Source organism: Callorhinchus milii, unplaced genomic scaffold, assembly GCF_018977255.1.
Source record: "Callorhinchus milii isolate IMCB2004 unplaced genomic scaffold, IMCB_Cmil_1.0 Scaffold4, whole genome shotgun sequence".
Classification (NCBI taxonomy): Eukaryota; Metazoa; Chordata; class Chondrichthyes; order Chimaeriformes; family Callorhinchidae; genus Callorhinchus; species Callorhinchus milii.
The window spans coordinates 33836509-33860439 of NW_024704745.1; the positions used below are offsets into that span (position 1 = coordinate 33836509).

The following is a 23931-nucleotide window of genomic DNA, read 5'->3' on the forward strand; positions in this document are numbered from 1 at the left end:
TTTTTAGGGATTAGCACTCCCAAAAAGCGATCCACCAATTGATTAATATCAAATACAAGGATTATCCCAATGAAGAATTAGACTTATGTTTTCAACTCAACATTACTTCAGTCTTTAAAAGCTTAAACCCTGGCTAGCTGGACTAATGCGGAGGAGGGGGGGGGGGGGGGGGGGGATTTAAAAAAAATATTGGTGTCGGGCCTGGCTAGGTCTGAATTCCAAATACCTGGTAAGCCAGGGTTTAACTGTCTTTAATTTACAATTAGTGACTTTTCTCTGTTATCAGGTCCATTTTTTGGCAGGACTCATGGGATCCCAATGTGAGCAACTTACCTTCTTCATGTCTCAGGTACTGATTACTACCTCGGTCTCTTGACAAAGACCAGGCCTCTCCATCATCACTTTCACAGAATCCCACCATACTGTTCTTATCAAGCTGGACCCAAGTGCCTTCGGGGTTTGTCACCTATTATACAAATCACATATTTGTCCTGCTCTGTATTTGGCATAATCTGTTTAGGGTCTCTGCAGAGATGAGTCATATAAATACAGTACTGTATTTCTCAGAAGTCTTAGCTTTCAGTTGTGCTGCAGTTAACTTGAAAAAGAACAGTTTTTCAACTATAATTTTTTGTCTTTGCCACTTATAACACAAATATTGAACATATGTATTGGATTATTTGATTGTTTTTTGAATTTCAACCACAGTCAATCAACTGGAGTAACTTTTGTTATGCAGGCAATTTAAGGCTTTGTGGAAAAACAATACAACAAAAATGTACAGCATCACTATTAGATGTTCCTTAAATACTATAACTGCTGGTTAAACACAAACAACATTAAGAATAGGCCACCGATGAGAATCACCACATTGGAGTGGCTTTTCTATTGCAAACTAACTTCAAGGCCGAGTCAAGGGTTTTAAAAAATACTGCAGGCTTAGAACTGTGTGAAATAGATAACCGTCACAGTTCCACTTATTGCAACGGTTAAATTTTGCAAACATTTAACATTGGTTGATGATTTAGAAACAAAAATGCCAGGTTCTTCCAAGCAATTTCAATAAAACCTGGTTTACAGCAACCGTTTGAATGACTATTATAAACTCTAAGAGGAGACCGGATCATAGGGAAAGCTTAACACTAATTTACATAATGTTAGTTATATTAAGAATTTTATTGCAGATTTTATTGACATTTGAAGATAATGTGATCATTACGTAAGATTTACACTTCAGAAAAGATTTTCTAAAATTTTCATTAAGCAATATAATCAAACAAAAAAAAGCTTAAATCATAGGCAAGAAATATATAAATTAAAGCCAGTGTATGCGTTTACAGATTACAAACTATTGTAGATAATAGTTTAAAATGTTCCATCATTTGATGAATGTGATGGCACTCAATTAAATCAGTGCAACAGTACAATACAGTACCTATATTCTTAACGAAGTTATACCAACACCAATTTCCTTCTCATAATAATATGCATAAGCTTGTGAAGTCATCAGTTTTGCAGCATTTGCATGTGTTGATTGGCCTGCAATAATACACTTTCATGAATCCATACCTCGCCTAATGCCTTGACTCTGTTCCCAAGAACTAACATTCCAATGGGGATACCTCTAAGGTTAGGGCAGCTTCTGATGTTGTGCCCTGAAGGCCCAGTCTTCACTACCTTATATACTCCTGGTCCGCCTCGCAGGAACATCTTTTCCTGCTCTTTCAAGACTACTTCATTGGACCGACGTGAATTTACTTCTTTGAAGTAATCATCGGTGATGGATTTAGGCTCCTGAAAACAAGAGCAGACAAAGATCTATATGTTAAATGAGCATTACATTCCAGATATATTGAATACCTCAAACACAGAGCCTAAAAGTCCCAGGCCTAATGCATTTTGAGCAGCATTTAGATGGCTTATTAGAAAAACAAATTATTCTTGCATTTGATATAGCAGATCATCCCATCATCAATATGTTTCAAAGCCCTTCACCAGATTTACAATAAAGTGTAATGACTACATTTGTAGAGAAACGCAGCAGCCATGTTACACACCACAATAGCCCCAAACAGCTAGTGAGTGACCAATTTATCTGGGGGATTGTTTGTCAGGATATCAGGAGACACCCTTCTCCTTTCAAATAATGTCATGTGATCATAAAATAATAATCCTCATATTTTATGGTCAGCTGGGTGTCTGACGCATGGGGAAACGCATCACCATGCTTAAGAGTATCCAAACCAAGATGAGATTTCCATACATCCCACCCATACATGGAAATCTCAGAGACAGATTGTTGGAATGGAAAGCACACTCTCTCCTTGGAGAGATGTATCCTGCTTAGTGTGCTGTTGTCAGCAGTGCCCTGGGATATTGCAGACCTGCCTGACTCAGGAAGCGGACTACCGAGACCGCCACAGAAAGACGGCTCGATTCCCAGATTCCATTGTCACCTTGGAGCCAGTTCAGTTCCAAGGAGACCCCGCTTACATTCAAGGTCTCATCTGAAGGCCGGTACCTTCAACAATCCAGCACTTTCCCATTAGTGCATTGTAGTGTCAGCCTAGACCATGAGTTCAAAGTTCCAACATGGGGCTTGAATCCACAAACCTACAACCTTCTGACTCAGACGCATGAGTGTTACCAACTGAGTCAGGTTGACCCCATGTTAGTAGAAGGTACAAGCGCCCTTTTAAATAAATGGGAACTTTTTTTTAATCTGAAAATCTTAAAAATATTGAATTTGAATGCAACAATAAACTGCAATTTGTTTTTGTTACTTCATTCTTTCAGTGCGGACTTATTGGGCACCAAAGCAAAACATTCACAAAAGGATTCAAGTTGCTACAAAAACTAATAGCAAGTTCTGGTTTGCGAATATCACATTACAAGATTCATAAAATGTCAAATCAAAGCCACCAAAAAGAAGTTGCATTTCTGAAAACACCTGGCTTGCATTTCTAAAATGTTAAAAGTTTAACCTAGTCTGAAAATAAACAGCCAACAGGCTTGCAGAGAAACAACCGTCAGCATATAAACTTGAATATCTCTTTATAAAATCTATTCATAACCATCAATTCAAAAATAACATTTATACCAATCTTCATTCAGTAGAAAGATAAAATCTTCCTACATTTTAACTTACCTGGCACAATATAGGTTGGAAATTCCAGGATACAAAATCCATGTCCCTGACTCCTTTGCTAGCACTGAAGACAATCTGAGTGACAATGTTTAAGACAAATGCAGATAGGACTCTAATATTGTAATTGAATTGATTACTGTAATCTACATAAAACACTCAGTATATTTATATCAAAGCAGTCAATTAAGCAAATTTTTAAAAAAAATTAGTTACAGTTAACATGTTCACTTCACACAATTGGTCAGCCTCTTGAAATCTAATCAACTGAACACCCACTCAATTGATTTTCATCTGTTTGCAACTGAAGTCCTCTATTCGCCCTAAAAATGTCATTTACTTCCATTTTGCACCATAATTATAATAATTATAATAATAATAATAATAATCCTTGCATCTGATATAGCGCTTTTCACGTCGGGAGGACATCCCAAAGCGCTTCACAGAACACACTGAAGTGAATTGACTGTATATTTGTGGGCGAACGCGGCAGCCAATTGCGCACAGCAATGTCCCACAAATAGTCGGAGATTGAAAATGACCAATTTATTATTGTTTTTGGTTTTGGAGGGATTATTATTAGGCTCTGTGTGGAGTAAGGAAACTTGCCCAAGGTTTCACCCTGTCTGGAACAGACACACATAACAGACACACATCCAACAGAGTTTGCGATGAACACCAAAGGTGTCTTAAATTGGAGTGAATGACATGTTGCTCATCCACTATCCCACCTCAATGAAGGAAGGTCATTCAAAAATGAGGAGTATAGTAAACAGGAAAATGACGGAAGAAGCTGCATTATTATTTTTGTTTAATACAATTGCACTAAAAAAATTGAAGAGGTGGTATGCATTTTACGGGTGTACTTTTTTTCTAACTATACAAACCAAAATACCCCCAAAATACAAATAGTATTCATTGAAACATTTACTTTTTTTCCACAAAAGTATGAGCTAATATAAAATCAAACTAAATTCAATAACTAAATTACATTTTGGGTAGAAAATGACCACAATTATTAGATTTGAACAAATCAGATATATAAATAATGACATTTCATTATTTTACAAGCAATAAGAGTTATGTTTTGGAACAAAACCCCACTTCAAATAGCTAAATCTAGAGAGATTAAAATGAGAAAACAATCTCACCTATTTAATCACACTTGAAGTGACAGTGGTGGGTCATGCTATTTACAACTCTTAGCATTTAACATAATGATCACAATTGGTGCATACAACACCAAACAGTGCAGGGATTTAATCACATTTGTTTACAAGTCAAACTGTAAATAAAGGGAATAATGTCATACTGTTCTCTCCATAAAAACAAACTTGTACAAGGACTTGTATGTTCAAGATTAAGTCTGTACCTGCACAAAATAAAGTATTTCCATCCAGTTATTTCTGTGCAGAAACATGTGAACACTCAAAAAGTTGCCTTGAATGTGCATAAGCCTTTTAATAAAGCTGATGTAGAAACTCAAGCAACAGAAATGTGTACTCAAAAAAAAGCAACAAAGCAATCTTTTTGTGACTGTTTAACACTGAATGTACTAAACTCGTACCTCTCTTTTGACTTCTTGTCAAAACACTAAATACAAATTGTATAATTAATCTGCAATTTTTGCAAAATTTTGCCACACAATCCCACCAATAGTCTGGCAACACAGAAATGACAAAATCAGAAACCGATGCTATTGCATACGAAGTAATTCTGACTATTCACCAATTGTGATTTAATTGAGATATAATCAGTTCATCATTATCACAAGTAACACTACTGTGTTGGTATATTCCATTAACCCTTATGCTGCCATTTGTAAACTATTTGAGTTCAGATATTCTTACTACTTATGTAAGTAGTATTAAACATTTGTCTTAATACATAAAATTGGTGACTGAACAGAAAATGCACCTTATACATCTTATTTGCAGAAAAGAAAATTTGTACAAATATACTTCATACACACAACCTTAAATTTCGAAAAATCTAAGGTAGTTCAGGCACCAATTTTTGGCAGGCAAAGGATATCTGAAAACAGATGAATTATTTCTGCTTGTCAAATAATTCATAATTCAGTATCAGTGCAAGTCTAGTACTTGTGTTCATTAAAAAATCCACCAGCTTTAAATAGAAAGCTCCTGGTACTGATAAAACTATTGTTCACCTTTCTTGATCATCATTTCTATTTTACTTTTGTCGGCATGCTCATTCCAAATTTTATTCTGAATCATACTTTCAGCAAATGTTATTCTGTTTTACATTTCAAATTTGTGATTACATTCTGACGTTTAATAGAAATGTAGTACCATCATATTAAGCGTTTTCAGGTGTTGTTCTCTATCTCCCGGCTGACAGGCAGCATGAGTATAGCAAAAGATGATGAAAGATTATCATTTGTTTCTCAGGGGAAGAGAAAAAAAGAGAAAGGATATCCCTGAACATTAAAATAACCATATTCAGACCAAATCATTTACCAACTATCTAGCATGCTATTTTGTTGAGACTATGAAATAACAGCAATAACAAAATTGTGCATGTTCAAAAGAGAGGAATTGGGATAAACCGCCCAATAACGGGAGCACTCTCAGTGGTCATACTACTACTACTACTAATAATAATAATCCTTGCACTTGATATAGCACTTTTCACGTCTTCAAGACGTTTCAAAGCACTTCACAGAATTGTGAAGTGAATTGACTATATTTGTGGGCAAAACGCGGCAGCCAATTGCGCACAGCACACAGCAGTGTCTCACAAACAATTGTGGATTGAGTGACCAAATTATTATTATTTTTTTTCTTGAGGGATTATTATCACAATGTGTGGAGTAAGGAAACTTGCCCAAGGTTTCGCTTGCCGGGAATTGAACCCAGATCTCTCGCTTGCAAGGCGAGTGCTCTAACCACTGAGCTACAGGACTGAATATATAGACAGAGGGTTTGCAGATCAATGAATATAGAAATTTGTATATTATAATGTACAACTCACTGCTCAACACTATCATTACATGAAATTTTGTATAAATCAGTAGCAGACTATTTATTCTATAGATTGGAGGTACATTTGCACCATAGGTACCTTGGGTACAGATGTATGATTAATATAATTTAAAATTAGTTCAATGTTATGACAGTTGTCAGTAATTTAAACCTTGATGCTTAGTGTTGAAGACACAGACTTATTACACGTGCAGCTCTGAAGGGTTACATTAATCTCTTCTGAACTTCAATCACTGGCAATTGGTTTCCAGTAAGTACCTGAACCATTTCTGGTACCCGTTGCAAGCTATGTTAACACTGCAGATCGGGACTGTAAAGTGCATTTCTTTATTGTGCAATTCAATGCATGGCTCAGTTTATTTCAGTGATGCAAGAGCAGCAAATCCCTTATTGATGCAAAACATTCCCCTTATCTCCCCATACACACATGCATACGGATATTCCAGTCAGACTCAACCTACTCAATGAGGGTTCACATCGCTCATTACCAGAGAGACTGCTGTATCATTTTGCTTGTGTGCTTTTATGGTTTTATTCAAAGATTCTAAAAGGTACATATTCTAATCAATGCAGATTAATAGTGCAAAACATGGTGCTCACAGGCAGTAAAGGTTAAATTTGCCTGAACAGGTGATTCATCATTGACACCTTTACTTACATCAACAGGGACCAGAAGGCTCTTGCCCAGGTGTTGGTTAAAAGAGAGGCACCAGGCTTCAGTGTAACCATTCATGTTGGGAACATACTTCTTTACAGTCTCATCATTCAGTCTCAGCCATACACCATCATCATTGTGGATCTATGGGAAAAGCAACAAAAACGAGCCATGCCCTCCTTTAACTGCCCAGAGCTAAAAGGACTATGAGGCTGCAGGCCGGTGGGGGCGGGGGGGGGATAGAGGTGGGCATCTCCGAGTCTAGGTTTTAGCTCTAAGGTGGATTCTTGAAGAGAACAAATCTTTTTTGATGTGGATGACAGACTGGACTCTCATAGTCTTGATGGAAAATAAGTCCACATGAACTTTAATCCTTTTAATATTTAAAATTGGTCCAAATAGATGGAACAGAAGAGATGAGAACTATTGTGGTACATAAGAGCCAGTAAGGACAGAATGAAACAAATTTAGTAGCTTATAGAATTCTGATATACTGTTTTTCTTCTCATTAATGGCCATTGTATTTTTCCTTATATGTTCTCTTCCCTAACCTTCACCTTTACTTTATTACTTTATGGTATATCAGGATTTTTCCCATTCCAATTATCTCTAGGTTACTTCAACCCCTTGCCTTTCTTTAGTGCCTTACATTCTGACTTGTGACACTGGCCAATGAAAACACCCTCCACTGCATGCTAGGTTACAATTGATTAAGGAATTCCATTTTCTACACTGCAACCCTATTTTTAAAGATTATGTGTGCATATATTAGCCAAAGGATTTACTTGCACAAACTGATTTTTGATATAGAGCTAGAGGAAATAAAATTTCTCAATATGACCATTTCACATATTTAAAAGAAAAAAATATTTCTGGTCAGTACTAGCTCGTACTACGTAAACAGTTAGAGTTCAACAATTATGCTCTAAGTTAGAGATTGTCTGAAGACCTGTAATACAAGACCATTTAATTCTCTATATGAATGAGGACGCAGCTATACTTAACTATAATACATCTGTAGCTGTTAATCAAGGTTAACTAGCTTTACATGAATGGTTGGACTCACTTGATTCGTAACTAACAATTCGACTAAACTCATATAACTGGCTTGAATGCTTATTTTAGAATACTGCATCACACAGATTTTTTCAAATGAAAGATTTAAGGACACAGGTACTGATATGCATGTTTTTTTTTTACTTTGGAGGTAAAATATTCTTTCAAAAATATCTTTGAATTTAAGGTATTTAAACAATAGGTATGTTTCAATATAGGTTTCCCTGATGTAATGTGCCTACACAATAATTGTTAGATGCCCACTTAAATATTTCCAGACTGCAGCCTCAAAGTTATTTGCATGTGTGTCAAAGCAAATTAAAAATGAAACTGCATACAAGTCTAACTGTTGCTGCAAAAATTATTAAAGCTTGTGATGCACAGCTGCTTGGTTTATTGTACTAAGTTTATTGCTTTAAATTTAATAAAAAGTAACTTTTCTCAACAGTTATGCAGAACTTTTTCTTCCTCACCTACCAAACCTCATCTGAAGTAATGTTCTTTACCTCATCATTGAAAGTGATGGTTCCATTGACCTTCACTATGCCTATCTGCTCACTCTGAAGAGAGGGGTGGCTACGTATACGAAGCCCTGCACTGTCGTTTGTCACAAATTTGCGAACCTGAGAGAAGCAATGAAACAGAGTAAGACAAAGAAATGAGGATAAAGCTTCAGATCAAAAGCAGCAGATTCAACAGGTAAACTAAAACAGCTGTAGATTAAAAAGCCAACACTGACAAAGAAAGTTGTCTTTAAACTTGGGAAGAGTTACAGGAATATTGACTTTTTGCTCTTTAGTATTAAATATATCCAAACATACTCATCATGTGTTAAACTTCTTTTGAGGCAATGAGAGCTACCAAATTGAATGGGTACACTGCAGGTAAAAAAAAACCACCTGAAATGTTTGATGAAATGGTTTTGTACAGTCGCACATGTGAAAAAGTAACCAAACAGATTTAATATTTGTATTACCTTCAAACCAGGCACCACAAAATACAAGTTTGAAAAGACAGCATAATCGTTAATAGAATGGGGATGTGTATATACAGTTTATACAAGTCATGCTTTAACAAACAACCATCCTTATGTCACTCAGGTATCTGACCTACTTTAAGAGATGTGTCAACTGCTTTACTGCTGCAACCCTTGGTTATGCTGCTATTGCTTATTTTATCTTCAACTTCTGTACAGCAACCTACCTTGCTTGGTTGTGGTTCAGCCTTTGGTTTGACGATTTGAGATCCTGGAGGTATCATTCCTTTTGGTGGATCTTTTACTTCTACTTCCAGACCAGCATCTGTCAAAACAAAATGAACATTAGGATTTTAAGACTACAAGATACAATCGAGATACAAGATGGATACAGCCGAGACATTTTACATTGGAACGTGGACTTTTGGATTTTTAAATGTTTTATTAAAATCAATTATATTGAACACCCATTTGGGGCAGTGTCTGTAGATAAGGTAATTCAAACTTATAGCAGACAGGATTAATCATCAGATATTTAGTGCTCTTGCTCAGAGTTAAGAAATTATGTTTCTCACATGTTCAGAATTTAATTACAAAATGTCAATTTACTTTACAGTATATTTTGTGAAGCACTTTGATATAATATGAAAGTTAAATGGCCTATTAAATGCAAGAGATACTAGCCACAGATTTCCTATTAATCACCTGCATTTCTGAATAAATGTCTAATGATTACGTCATAGCTGCTAATTCTTCAGTATAGTGGTGACATGCAACAAATTAGTACTTGCCACTACTTGAACAGCTGGAGTTGGCATAACATACATCTCAAACAGAATAAATCACTGAGAAGGATAATCAGTGTTATTTTATGTTAAAAACACACTGCCTGAAAACGTGAAGGCATTATTATTATTTTATTATAATCCATACAATTTTAGTTTGCAAGGTTAAGGTACACTGAAATTAGATCACTGCCTTGTAATTATTCCTTGGAATCTACTACTGTCAACATTTAAGGAAGGCACACTTGATTGATTTGGTGAAATTACTCCAGTATCTTCAGGATGCCCTTCAACATTTCCTAAAGAACTTGTGCACACTTATATTTCTAAACAAAAATAATTTGGGATTTCTGAGATTATATTAAAAGGGGGAAGAAAGTACTTAATATAACTTCAATTTAAATTCAAAATACTTAAGAAAAATCCTGAATTCAGCCTTGCTGTAGTTTGCTAACACAAATTATATGTATAATTATAAATGTACCTGTTTCAATCCCATCAATTGTGACATGGATACTGTAAAGGCCAACTGCTCCAGGGGTCCAGTTTGCACTGTAGGTGCCATCATTGTTAGCTCGAATTAGCATGTTCTCACTTGGCCTGAGAAAATTTAAAAGCGAGTTTCTTTAAAGCGAAGCAACATTTGTTGTTTACAGTATAGAGAAAATAGGACAGCTCAACTGCACCAACAACTTCCCACAAATTTCAAGAAAATTATAAAGGGCATCAAAGCCAAATATTTTGGATTTGCTTCACAATAATTTTAAGATTATTCATTACCTTTTAGGTGTGGGGGATGCAAACCTAAGTTCTTCAAATGAATAATTTTCATATGCCTGTAAAAGAAAATTTTAAAAGTACATTATTATATTCACAAATTAACTGCTTTGTAAAGGTTGATTTTTGGTAGTGGTGCAGGCCCGCTTCTTACTTGACAGAACAGTAGGATATAGGTTTGCAAAATTCAAATTTCATTTGGGTCATGGGAGTACAAGATCTTACATGATGTACAAAATCGAAAGGGAACTTGCACCCCAGATCCTTACATTTGTTCAAGTACATCATCTATCCATTATTTTAGCCAGGAGATGATCTGATCAGAAGCTAAATATCCTTAAATTGAAAAATATTTAGCTACCTTCATCATAGTTATCGCTGTATATCGAGCTTCTTTTACAATCATTGGTTCATATGTCGCTTCCAGTTTTGGAGATGGCAACCCACCAAACGTCAAATCTGTGCTTGAAACAGTTGGTGGGCTACCAGGGATGCGTTGCAGTTTTTTTATTATATTTTCTTGCTGCACAGACTTCTTTTGAGAAAGTGGAACAGCTTTCACCTCAACCTGTCAAACATAAATATATTCAAATTAATATTCCTAAATTTTATTTAAATAAACTATTTGAATCTATAATATCCTTCATGTTTTATACACCACACAAAATACCATTCACGTTGAACTAAAGCTGGTACTAAAATTATAAAACCACTGCTCATTTAAAATCAATAATAAATGTATAGGTTTAATATCACTCACGGTAGTTGCAAATGAATAAACACTGTTGCACTGTAAATTATTCCCCCAATTCCCAGCCGTGTCGGCAATTTCATCTTTGTATTGTGATTTTTTAATTTAGACTTTAAGGTAACTGCTGGAACAATTCTAGCAATGGGAAGACTTTGTCAAAACAATCATATTCCTTAACACTATACAAAAATATATTATTGATTATCTGTTAATCTAATTCATTTTAAGTTATAGCAAATGGCATTTTTCTTTAGTTAGCAGATATATGGATTACTTTATACCTTTAGGTTTGGAACATGAACTACATCCCCATATTGGTCTTTGGTCTGTATTGTGATGGTAGCTGGCCAACCACACCTAATGTAGTCCTTATTCAATATCAGAGAAGTTTTCTGTGGATCTGCATATGAATCTGGTTGAAGCCACCTGGCACATTGTGAATAAAGTAGTAAAATAAATTACAGAGGATAATGACACCATATTACAAAGAAATCTTTTTTTTTAATTTTAAAAACTGGCAACTTGATGTTTAAAACTGAGCATTACCTTGCAAGTCGTCCACCACTAGATCCAGGCAAACAAGCGATGAAATCCTCCAAGAAGGAATGTTCATTGCTCTGCATATGGAGGGGAAGGTTGCCATCGAGTGCTTCTAGAATGGTTGGTGAATGAGACAAAGCTAGGCCCTTTCCTAGTAAGCCACAATGAATTTTACACACCTGCAATAAAACAAACAGCTACATGAGCACAGATACTTCAGTACAGTAAATTTGGGGTAACTCATCACACCAAGGTAAAAGGGCCCAGTGACGAATTATCCAATGTGATGAGTTAGCAATAGGTCCTCAGCTTATGCTCCCAGGCCCCTCAGCACTGCTCTCTTGTTTGCTCAGCCAGCACCTGACCGTTGTGGACACTACAACTGAATGTTCGCACCCAGCCTCTGCCAAGCACCCACAACAGAGTGGGAAGCTGGGTGGGAGGCCACGGTGAGGCCCTCCGATAGACCAGAGGCCTCTGCAATGCATCTGAGCATGCGTACGCAACCTATGCTGAGAACCCACACCGGTCACAGGATAGGGCCTTTGTGATGCAAGCCACCATCTTATTATAATAATCCTTGCATTTGATATAGCACTTCTCAATTCTTCTCGACATCTCAAAGCGCTTCACAGAATAGACTGTAAACTGAATTGGCCGTATATTTGTGAACGAAACGCGGCAGCCAATTGCACACAACAGTGTCTCACAAACAGTCGTGGATTGAAAATGACCAATTTATTATTGTTTTTGGTTTTGGAGGGATTATTATATTATTATTGGACAAGTTATTCAATCAATTTTACATTGTAAGTACTTAAATGAATTTCTACAATGCAATGAGTTATGTGTTAAGCAGAGTGAAGAAGAAAGCGACGTGTCTTATTAATAAGTTCATATGGGAGGTGGTTGGGATATTGACAGCATGACAATTTAAGTGATGGTGATGAGTTAAGCCAGGGTCAATTTATCCGGAGTTTACTGTATTAGTAATTCTAATTAAACAATTAAAGGCTTACCTGCAGAGCTGATTCTTCAAGAATTTCAAGATCCTCCTCTAGATCATTACCTGCCCAAAAAAAGGGATTTAGTAAGGATTAACTGCATAAAAAAAAATCAAATACTATGAGCCCTTACAAGGCTGCCGATAAATTTAGCCACAAGATAATTGATGGTTGTGGTAGGGGAGGGGGAAGGGAAAAGGAAACGTTAAAGGGACAATATATGTATTTCCTCCGACCCCCCTATCAGAAAACCTGCCAGTAGAGCTTTACCAACTATAAATTGAATATAATCCATGAAAGATGCTTTCTTTGAAATTTGTTTTCAATATGTAGCTCGCTTTACTGTCATGAAACTATCGATGTCCAAACTATATCAAACAGATTTTACTTATATCCTCCTCAGTATAAATTCTCACAGAGATTTTCACGTCCTTACCCACAGGAAGTGCAAGATCTTTTTTCATCAGTGATGCTGCACACATACTTCCAAGGTATCCCAACTCTTTTTCTAATTGCAGATTTCCCTGCAAATTAAACATTTTGATCAAGTGTTGTTTCATTTAAATTTCAGAAATCTATAAATATAATACACTGGGAATTACAAATATGTAACCCAATTCAGAGTTTCTTTGCCTTAAAATGAAAAGCAAATGTGATATCCAAGTAGTTTACAAACACAATATTTATCAGCAAATGGGTTACAAAGAAACTCCTTCCCAAAGTATTTAATTTGTACTGTTGCCCTCTTTAGCCTCAGCAGATTTGTGAATTGTCTGCAAAACGTGCAGTAGAATTAGGGCACAACATTTTAATAGAATCCACAATTCATAGTTAAGAACAGATGCCATCATTTAATACCAAAATGGCAAATGGGTAGGAAGCAAATAGGTAAAGCAGATTTTGTTATTTGAAACATTTAAATATCAAATACAGCAACATCATTAAATTGCCTAACTTTCAATAATGTTGCATTTGTTCTTTGCACATTACCCTCTACATAGAAGAATGACTGAACCAGAACCACATGGAACCTGCCCCTTTAAAATATGTTAAACAAAAAACATGTACAATTTTTCATGATGAATCTCACCTTCAGCTTTCAGACTATAAATCTGTTTATTTAAGGATAGGAGATTAAAATCGGCTTTCACTGCGTCATATTTATTGTACTGAATAATCTATAGAATTCCACTCCAGCAGGAGTTAATGTCGGTAAATTAATTGTTCACATATCCTCACTTAGTAGGTTGGAGTGGGAATCTTATGGGCCCCAAGATTGAATTAAAACAGATTCTCTCAAGAAGATGTCAGCAGAAAATATGATATTCAGGTGCAAATAAGGCTGAAATCAGGCATCCCATTTAAGAGTTAGACAGGATAATGTGCCCTGCTATTAGCTGAACTGACACTAATACTGATTGTAAGTGGCTGCATTGAGAACAATGCATTGATGACGCAATTTAGTGGTGGCAGGGGTTGACCTAACCTTCAATCTTATTGATTAGAAATAAAATAAATGCAAGGGAAACATGAAATGCAAGTTGACTTTTTTTTATTAGGTACCAGTGACAGAATTGTGCACGGGACCCAGTGTTGGGTCTGGAGATATTCCAGTCCAAAAAACTATTTGATAAAAAGATGCAACAATTATATCACAGAAAACACCCTGCAATTTACCCCACTGGATAAGTAAGCTGTTTCTGCAATGCATTGAGTGAAGACCCACACGAATAACTGGGCTTGCAATAAGTGCATAATACTAGTTTTATTTTTAATATCCTATTAATAAACAAAATAAATGATTACCTCATCATATCCAGGATTGAATTCATACCCCACAGCAACACACTTGAAGCCATAAAAACAGGCTTTCTCATCTTTCACATAGTCTGATGCAGTCTCCAAAGAAAAGATGACTTCATTTCCTAGAAAAAACATATTTAAACAATATTCTCAAAACACTGATTTTGCAAAATGTTGACACTTGTCCCTTTTTCTCTTTTTTTGTTTTCCTTTCACTAATTTTTCTGTTAAATATTTCACATTTGTTTAATTTGCTTTTTTTAAACTGTTACTCTTATTTTTTTCCTCAGAGCTTCATACTGTACTCCAATTTGTTCTTCAACTATCTTTCCCACTTTACAACCTTACAAGCATGCATTTAGTTACATTCTTCCTTTGAAGGAAGAAAAACGCAGTATGGGCAATCATTAAAAGGACTACCAGAATTTGCTGAGATCCATTGCAATTTTTTGAAATACACACAACAAAAGTTTAATCGAGTTGATGCTCCAAATTGAAGTTCTTTAGCTGACATCAACCTGATATGGAATAAGGAAAGCCAATTTGGTTCAATTTAAAAAAAATAAGTTGATATAAACTCCAAAGAACTTTAAAATTATTAATTTGGAATAATATTATGTTTACTTACATTATACAGCAGAAACCAAAGCTTTTGCAGTGAAAATAAAACTGATCAAGTGCCCCGAAGGCCATGGTTTTATATAAAGTGGAAAGAGTTGAAAACAATCCTTCTATTTGATATAGTGCCTGTAATGTTGAGAAGTCTCAAAGTGTTTCACAGGTAATTGTTGTCAAATGAAGTGATAACTTTCACAACCAAATAAATCTTAGAGGGATACTCTCTATGTGACATACCCAATTAAATAAAGTTTATTCTCTAGTACATGGAGGAGAAATTTGGTTTATTTTCTGTATTTTATGTTCTGAATATATTGGCTACAAAAAATCACTGCTTATGATAGTCATTTCTTTGAAGTTCTTAGAGAAGTTTTGACTTTAGATGCAATAAAAAATCAAGTTTGTTTATTCAGTTCTTTTTAATTAAACATCTTGTATAAAAGATTTAATAAAAAATATTAGCATCTGACTTATCACTTCCATAGTCGCCAGAGAAACATTTGTGAATAGCTGATATCCACAGCAGTGACAGATCATATAATAAGGAATGTGGAAGTTTAACCTTCCACATCCCTTATTGGACTTATATTTATACTTAAATAAAACATAGCATACAAAATCTGAGAGCGTTTATTTTAATACCTGGTAAAACAAGGACTGTAGTTGGCCACCCACTAGAACCAAAGAATTTCTTTAATTCTGTCCATGAATTAACACTATCATGGCTCATGCTTTTGGTTCCAAATCCTGAACTGTGGAAAGCTTTGTTAGAAATCAACAAACGGAGCATATCTTCTTGCTGTGCAGTACCACACTGCGGGTCAAACTCAATTGTCATCCATTTCACACATTCTGGGAAGGTTACCTAAAAATGACAATTTTGAAGATCAACCTTTAAATTAGTATGTTAACAATTGAAACAAATAATTTTACTTTTGGGGCTGGCTGTGTGAATGCAAATTACAATAAGAGAAACGGTTTGAGTCATTTAAATACAGTTCTTAGTGGGTAAAAATCCATCACATAAAATTACCATTATTCAGCATCAAATTTGATGGGCAAAAACATAAAGAATAGCATTAGAAGTAGAAAAGATCAGTGATTCAATAAAAACATTTCACATATCCTACATTATTAATCCTTGACTATCTGCCTTTCTTGGCATAACATTTCTATGGTCCCAACACATTGTGTTCCATCAAGCAGTCATCTTTACCTCTACAAATCTCAATCCCATTCCAAATCTGACATTCAGTTTTTTAAGGTCCGCAGTCAACACAACACCAGTGATTTATTTAGGAGTCAATACTACAGGTCCATGCTTTTCCCACACTAGGAAGTGCTCTTCATTGTTGGAAAAGTGTACAGTAAGTTTCAGCTTGATTCATTTCCTTTGGGAGAATCTGATCTAAAGAATGTACTAAACTAAGTAAGAAAATGTTCTGTTGCCTAGGATCGATATTTCTCATAGACAAAAATGCAATTCCACTCACTATAATTAGCCTGGCTGAAAACAGCTTCATATTGATTGGATGAATGGTAAACATTCATATGAAAATCTTTCAATTGAGTCCCTCATTTATACGTTTCCAGTTCTAATGGTCATTACTGCTCTGTTAATGCTACCAAATTATAAATAATACCTCTGTAAAGTAATTACTTTCGTATGTGGAAGTAATGATGCCGCAAATTTCAAAGTCTGCACTTAACCTGATTTTACAAAAATGAACATTTTGTCCCTTAAAAGAATGCATATAATATAGCACAATTCCAGTAGAGTTTTATAATTTTATTTAGCACCCACCTTTAATTGACTAACACTTGATGGCTTATAAGGATGGTCACTTTCCACTACAGAATAATGGTTAGAAGTAGTACAAGCTGACAGGCCCTGTTCAGGCTGATTCCCTGTGGCACTGTCTGTTGATTGATTTGGATTGAAGACAGGTGGAGCATATTTCTGGTTCAATGCTGCAACTGATGGAAGAAGCTCTTGCACAAGACCAAAGACTTCAACAGCAGCCTGGAATTGTTTTTAAAAAAGCAAAATGTTACTTAGTAAAATGTTTAATGCAACGTATGGAGGATATGAGAATTAAGACACAAATGGCATTAATTTTGTTGATTGGCAGAATCACATACCTTCGGAACATTAGCAGCCACAGGCCCAATGTAAGCCAAAATAAGTGGAAGCAGCATCGATAACAGACTGGAAGAACTGAGGAGTTCTGGAATATCTTCAGCTAAATAAAGAGAGAAGTAAAGTTTTGTTCATTTTATAGAGTACCAGTAATCAATTATTAACAACATATCAGTTACGGCATTTTTCAAAGAAGTGTAAATCTTCAGCATTTATATTTGCTGTGTTCTGCAAACAGAAATGGGGGCATAACTAGCGCCAAATAATTCCTCTAACAATGTGGTTTTGCTTGTCAAGTAACACTAGATTAATCCAAACAGGACCAGCTCAGCCCAGACAATGGACAGAAACTCAAAACATTTAGAAGAAACCAAATAAGGAAATAATATTGGAATGCTCCCATGTAAGCCCAATTCTGCAGGTACAAAACATTACCATTGAAATATTTTCATTTTTCCATTTTATCAGGGAGTGTGAATGATCAATAAATATCAAGTCTGGACTTGGATTCTGCTAGTGAACCATCCAGAAAGTTATGAATTACAAAAAAAAGCATACCATCTACAGCCAGAGCCCTGTGCAACACATCCTTGGCAGCACGAACCACAGCACAAACAACCGAAAGTGCTCTGCTGCAGTTTATATCCTCCTCATTGGCTTTGCTAACCAGCTGTGATTGCAGATCGCCATCATATTCACTTCTAAGAGAAAAAGAAAAAATCAGATGGCTGTAAAATATTATCACTTCATTTGCTATATGTGGATTCATCTAATATACTAATCAGAAAATTATATGACCATTCACATCACTCTATAATAATAGAGCTTAAAAGGCATCTAGTTCCTGCACTGAAATGAACAGGACTCAGTGCAATAGGACAGTCAACAGGATCTGTACACAAAATATCACACCTCACACTGAAGAATTTTCAAACTTTTCTGACAAGAAAGTGATTATCCTTTATAAGAAAAATGGGATGCAAGATATTCTCAGAGGTGAATCTTTTTCAGGCAAGTCTCAGCAATATGAGCCATCTCAAAATGAAAGAACATTTAACAATTGGAACAGAAATAGTTAAAAGAAAAATTTTCAGTCACAACATTTTGACACCACTTCAGAAAGTTATGATGAAGGTAGACTTAATTATAATAATATTCCTTGGATTTGATAAAGCGTCTTATCATGTCTTCTAGTCGTCTCAAAGCGCTTTCAGAATATACTACAAAGTGAATTGACTGTACGTTTTATGGGTGAAACGCGGCAGCCAATTGTACAAAGTCGTGGATTGAGTAACCATATTATTATTATTGATTTGTACTATTTTTGGAGGGATTATTAATGGGGGATGTGTGAAGCAAAAAACATCACAGTGTCGGTGCTTGATCACACGGCCTCACCACAGTTGCCATGACAGAGCAGCTGTACCTTACTTAATTGTGTGCATATAACTTCAGAAATAGTACCGACCCTCACACTGCAGTTTCCCGATTGTTGAGAAAGAGCTTAAAAGTATTAGCAAACTGCAATGAGGAAATAAAAATAGACCAGGAGCACTATCCCTGAATGCTCTAATCGCTCTAGGTGGTTAGCCGGGAAACAGCATTGACAACATTGTCACACATAAATATGAGTCATCTTCTCGATGTATTAACGAAAGTAACTATTGCATTAGGAAGGGATTAAATCAATACATTGGGGCAATCTGGTTAAAAAAATCAACTCTGTTTTAATCCTAGTAACTGGTATTAAAATTTAGTTAACTCTCTTAAGGCACATTTCACTAATTTTCAGCCAGCTAGCAGAAGCCCCAAAGTACAAGTTGAATCACCACATTTTTTTGATGGTTACAGTTGTATTGATAATATGCCAACAAATTGGGGTATTTTAGTTATCTTGTTGAAAAAGTGATGCACTTGTTCTTACCTGTAATAAAGTATCTGAGGGATCTGACCTCTAGTCTGATTGGTCCCATTACTGCTGAGGCTACAGGTACTGAAAGTGAATGTTACACCATCTGGACATTGAACAGTAGTCAATCCGCCATCTCCATTTGCAGTACGACTTCCATAGTTCCTCAGACGTACTGCATATTTTGCATTTTCCTAGAAATATAATCCAGTGAGTAGGTATTACGCTGAATTTTAATTGGGAACAAACTTCTGAGATGTTAATGCAAGAAAATTAAAACTTTAAAAAATCCATATAGGATTTAATTTCAATGGCAAATATGTATGTTTTTCTAAATCCTTTTCAATTAAGGCCAGCTGGAGAAAAATCCTTGTTTTCAAAAGCGTCATGGGATCTTCAATGTCCGTCTCAGAGCGCTTAACAGTGGCGCAGCCTGATTCTGAGCTGGGAGCGGGAGGTAGCTGTAAGCACAGTTGAAGAGGAAAGTTTTCAGGCGGGACTTGAAAAAGGGGAGAGGGGGGCAAGGCGGAGGGATTGAGGGAGAGTGTTCCAGAGTTTTGGGGTGTAGTGGCTGAAAGCGTGGAAGGTGCGAGGGACGAGTAGGAGGCTGGTGCCAGATGTGAGTACGGAGTTTGGTCCGGGTAAGTATGCAGGCGGCAGAGTCCTATATTTATATAATAAACCTTGCTTTATCACATCTTCTAGACGTCTCCAAAATGTTTCACAGAACATACTGTAAAGTGAATCGATTGTTTTATGGGCGAAACACGGCAGCTAATTACGCACAGCAGTGTTCCACAAACAGTCATGCATTAAGTGACCATATTATTTTTATTATTATTATATTTAAGAGATAATTACCCCCCAGAATAGCAATCCACCAATCAACTAACAACTGGGTTCCTGCTTACTGCTAGGTAAGCAGAGGTGTGTGGAGTAGGGAACCTTGCCTAACATTTCACCCGGCCTTGTAATCGAGTGCTCCAACCACTAAAATACAGGATTCCACTTTGTATCTTAGTGGTTAGAGCACATCGGGAGGAATCCACTTTCGATGTCCTCCTGATGTGAAAGGTATTGTACCAAATATAAATTATTATTATTAATCAATCTATAGAGTGACGTGAGTGGTTCAAATTGGCAAGGGGTACAATATAAATAGCAGGCTATTTCAGCGTGCAGATTGGTCTAGTTCTGCCCAAGAGAGACGAGATTATAACAAACTATTAATCTCTTAACTATTGTGATTTAAAATTAAATGTACCTAAATGCTGATAATACAGCACTTATAGCTAAAATCAGTGTTTGACTTCAGCTTTTTACAGATAATGCTTGTGAATAAAAATGGGGATTTACTGTATTCAACCTCTCTTTTTCTCAGAGTTCAGAAAGAAATTTAATTGGAAAATCAATCTGTGCAGTTACATGGAACAAGTCAAACCTTCAATGGCACAGCTTTATCCAGCCTGATTTCTGCCGTGTCACTTGGAGAATCGTCAGTACTATAGGTTCCTTTTACCAATTCCAAGGAAGTCCATCTGTGAGAATGTGCTGAATCACCAGTATGCTCGCTCTGTCAAAAATAGCCAATTATAAATAACCAAACAAGGATGAATATATTATTGATTACAGAAATAAGTTTATTTTAAAAATATTAAAGTTTTAAAAAATTTTACTTGCATCATCCACCAACATTTCCAGTTCATATTCATGAATGCCACCTCCTCCATATACATGGAATCCGACCACAACTACCCCAGGTTTGTCAACAGAGAAGCAGATTGCATCAGGTGACCCATTGCCAGTATTCCAACTTCGTCCTTGACTTGTTTTAACAAATCGGTTTGATGTAGCTTTGACAGAATGGAGAGAATTCAATCCATCAGTCTGTTACACAAAGAAGAAATGGCAGAAAAAAGTATTACAATACAAAAAATCAAGATGTTCAAAAAGCAAATCTTCAACAATCTACATTTCTTAACCAAAATTTCGAAGAATGCTGGAGTTACAAAATAATATTCTTCATAACATTCTCCCGAAGCCCAAACTATTGAAACAGGCGTCTCTTTTTCCATTTTACACTGAGTTGATAAGTGAGTTGATGTTAGTTGTTATGTGTTTTGAGCCTAAAATAGGGCAGGCCTTTATAACTTCACAATATCATGAATTTGCTTATAATGCAAACGTTCATTGCACATGCAGTCTTTTTGCTCACTTTCTGTGCTCTGACTGGCCTTGCGCACTAAGATGGCTGACTTCTAGTTCATTAGGTCACCAATGACATTGCTTCCTGCACATGCACAAAGCAAAAAGTGACATCCATTGCACCTAATGATCCAGAAGTTATCCTTTTAAGCTACTTGCAGGTCATCAGGTCACTGCCAATATAATTTCCCACTTTGGCCATTCATGCTAAATCCTATATATATACACTTCCTTCAATTCTAAATAAACACACAATAAAAACATGCTCAAAAGAGCTCATCTTAGATTAAGATTTTTACCTCAGATCCCAACGCTGAAGCGGTAAGTTCACTCACTATGCTGGCAAGTAAGCCACATGTGTTCGAGACTAAAAGAGGAGAAAAAAGTTCCACTTCCCTTCTCAGGCTTTTTCGGACTGGAAGCACAACAATGACCAACATTTTTTCTAGCACTTCTCGAAAACTTGTCATTCCTGTAATATTTTCTTCAGTCTTGGAAAATGGAGGGAAGTGAAAGAGAATACACATATTTTGACACATTTTAACTTCACTGTTAATTAGAATTCCTTCTAACCCAAAGCTTTGAATTGCAAAATATTAACAAGTAAAAAAACCCTTCAAGAATGGAGTCCTCAAATCCCAAACTGTGTCATCTATCTTCTTCTATACTAATAAAATTACAATGTCTGTCTGTGCTCTCAATAACTGATTGACGTAGAGACATGATTTATACCTCAATGGTCTTGGACTGGGAGTGGCATGGGCATATTTGTTTTGGGGTAATTTTCTATCGTTCATGAGTTATTTTCAGTTGTGCGTTTTTCGCTGCAGTTACACCTGATGACTGTCGAGTCATAGTAGTGCTATGGTATAGCGTGTTACAGAGCACCTACATATGTACGCACACTGCAGTTACACATGGTGGCCAAGCCGGCTGACAATGGCGCTGTGGCATTGTGCGTCACAGAGCACGCACGTAGCCAAGCAATGGGAACAAAATAACGAACACAGACAAAGCTAAGCTGTGGCAACAACAAAATTATATTTTTAAAGCGCTGAGTCCTCCCACAGGAGTCCTCCCAGATGAGTATAAATAAAGATGAAATAATAATAATAATAATCCTTGCATTTGATATAGCGCTATAGTCTGTGTGTCAAACCACATTGCATATTGGATCCTTTGGTTGCAAGCAAAGTTTTAAAATAAAATCCTTGAAAACGAGAGGTCTTGAAGCAGTTTTGAATGGACCAAAATAGTTAAGATGCCCTGCTGATAATACAGGATACCTGCACAGGAGCCATCTGACAAGCAGCCTTAAAGCTTCTTAAAGAGACTGGGGCCCTTTACAGTTTCTTCCATTTCCAAAAATTCAACCACCAATGAAAAAAAATGTAGACTCTTGAAAAGATCTAATGAGAGTCCTGAGAATTTGGGTTTAGAATTTCAAACACATTATTACCCAGCATGATTTCTAATGTGATTACTTAAGTGTTCGACTTCCATTGTAGTCATCTAAATTTACAAAGGAGAACTAATGCAGTCAGTTATTTTTGTATATGTCAGAACCTAAAGACTTACAGAATACAATTTGTGAAGTGCCCCTTTCATTGGTTCACATTTGAGGAATTTCTCAAACACTGAATAGCCCACATTGAATCATCTCACATAACTGACCAAGGTAGGTTACACACAAGAAACAGAGATCCCTAAAATACAGAGTTGTCATTAACATTGAATTTGCTTTTGTACTTCTTTCTTTACCTGACTAAGTTTTTCCATGTGAGCAACCAGCAGGGGGAATCTGTAAACCAGTGAAGAATCATTCTCTGTGCTTGCCTGCTTCACCAAGGACCGAAGCAGCACTTCACCATCATAAGCAATGGGAAGGATCGATGTCAGTTTAACTGAAGCATGGCAGAGAGCAGACATGACTGCTGCGAGTAACCGACTACTTGAGGTTCTGAAGTTGGCTTCTTGTATATCCTGTAGAAAACAAGTTCCACATAAATTGTCGCATCAAATATTGAAATAAAATGTATATGGTGAAATTATCCAGGGTGTAGACTATGTACAAGAATGTATTCCAACTTGCTTTTTTAAATAGAAAAAAACATTCTAACCTCAACTTTACCACCGCTGCCATGAAGTTAAAATTCTGCCAGTAGATCCAAGTTTTTAGGTTAAAAAAACAGAATAAATCCATAATAAGAGGAATTTCTAAAATTAACTTAATAGTGAGCTATTAGACCAAACCCAAGGATGGCATACAGCAGAGGAACTGATAATGTGGCAGACAAGACCCTCCACTGTCTGATACATGGCGTCATGCAGTTAAACTGCTGACTCATGTTAGTCAAGATTAAACTTTTGCTTTAAATTTATGATTAAAGATTGAACAAGTCTGCACTAAAAAAAACCTTACATTTTAGCTCCAGTACAGCAGACTCCATGAGTAGAACTCTACTTTCTTACAATTAGCACAGAATATGGGAGCCAGTATTTTAACTCCACACGACCACAAATCACAATGCTCTATTTACAGTATGTTGAACCTGTGCACAT

The 23931-nt window shown here is 36.1% G+C and overlaps 1 protein-coding gene across 10 annotated transcripts in view; it reads right to left on the reverse strand.

The window, feature by feature from the left end:
* Positions 1–23931, reverse strand: part of mycbp2 (MYC binding protein 2) — a 121334-nt gene that overhangs the window by 35924 nt on the left and 61479 nt on the right. For 6 of the 10 annotated variants that reach the window (XM_042334235.1, XM_042334231.1, XM_042334234.1 and 3 more), the window contains exons 28-49: positions 23131–23352; positions 21669–21860; positions 20845–21051; positions 20606–20737; positions 19180–19358; positions 17814–17956; positions 17258–17358; positions 16920–17138; positions 15758–15980; positions 14501–14619; positions 13131–13218; positions 12710–12759; positions 11697–11869; positions 11432–11576; positions 10761–10967; positions 10403–10458; positions 10107–10222; positions 9065–9162; positions 8368–8484; positions 6809–6949; positions 1570–1794; positions 334–466 (exon numbers count right to left, since the gene is read on the reverse strand). In XM_042334235.1, the coding sequence (XP_042190169.1) occupies positions 334–466; positions 1570–1794; positions 6809–6949; positions 8368–8484; positions 9065–9162; positions 10107–10222; positions 10403–10458; positions 10761–10967; positions 11432–11576; positions 11697–11869; positions 12710–12759; positions 13131–13218; positions 14501–14619; positions 15758–15980; positions 16920–17138; positions 17258–17358; positions 17814–17956; positions 19180–19358; positions 20606–20737; positions 20845–21051; positions 21669–21860; positions 23131–23352 (3286 nt within the window). Of the gene's footprint in view, positions 1–333; positions 467–1569; positions 1795–3148; positions 3224–6808; positions 6950–8367; positions 8485–9064; positions 9163–10106; positions 10223–10402; positions 10459–10760; positions 10968–11431; positions 11577–11696; positions 11870–12709; positions 12760–13130; positions 13219–14500; positions 14620–15757; positions 15981–16919; positions 17139–17257; positions 17359–17813; positions 17957–19179; positions 19359–20605; positions 20738–20844; positions 21052–21668; positions 21861–23130; positions 23353–23931 lie in introns of all 10 variants that reach the window. The other 4 variants (XM_042334239.1, XM_042334236.1, XM_042334237.1 and 1 more) reach the window with 4 other exon arrangements.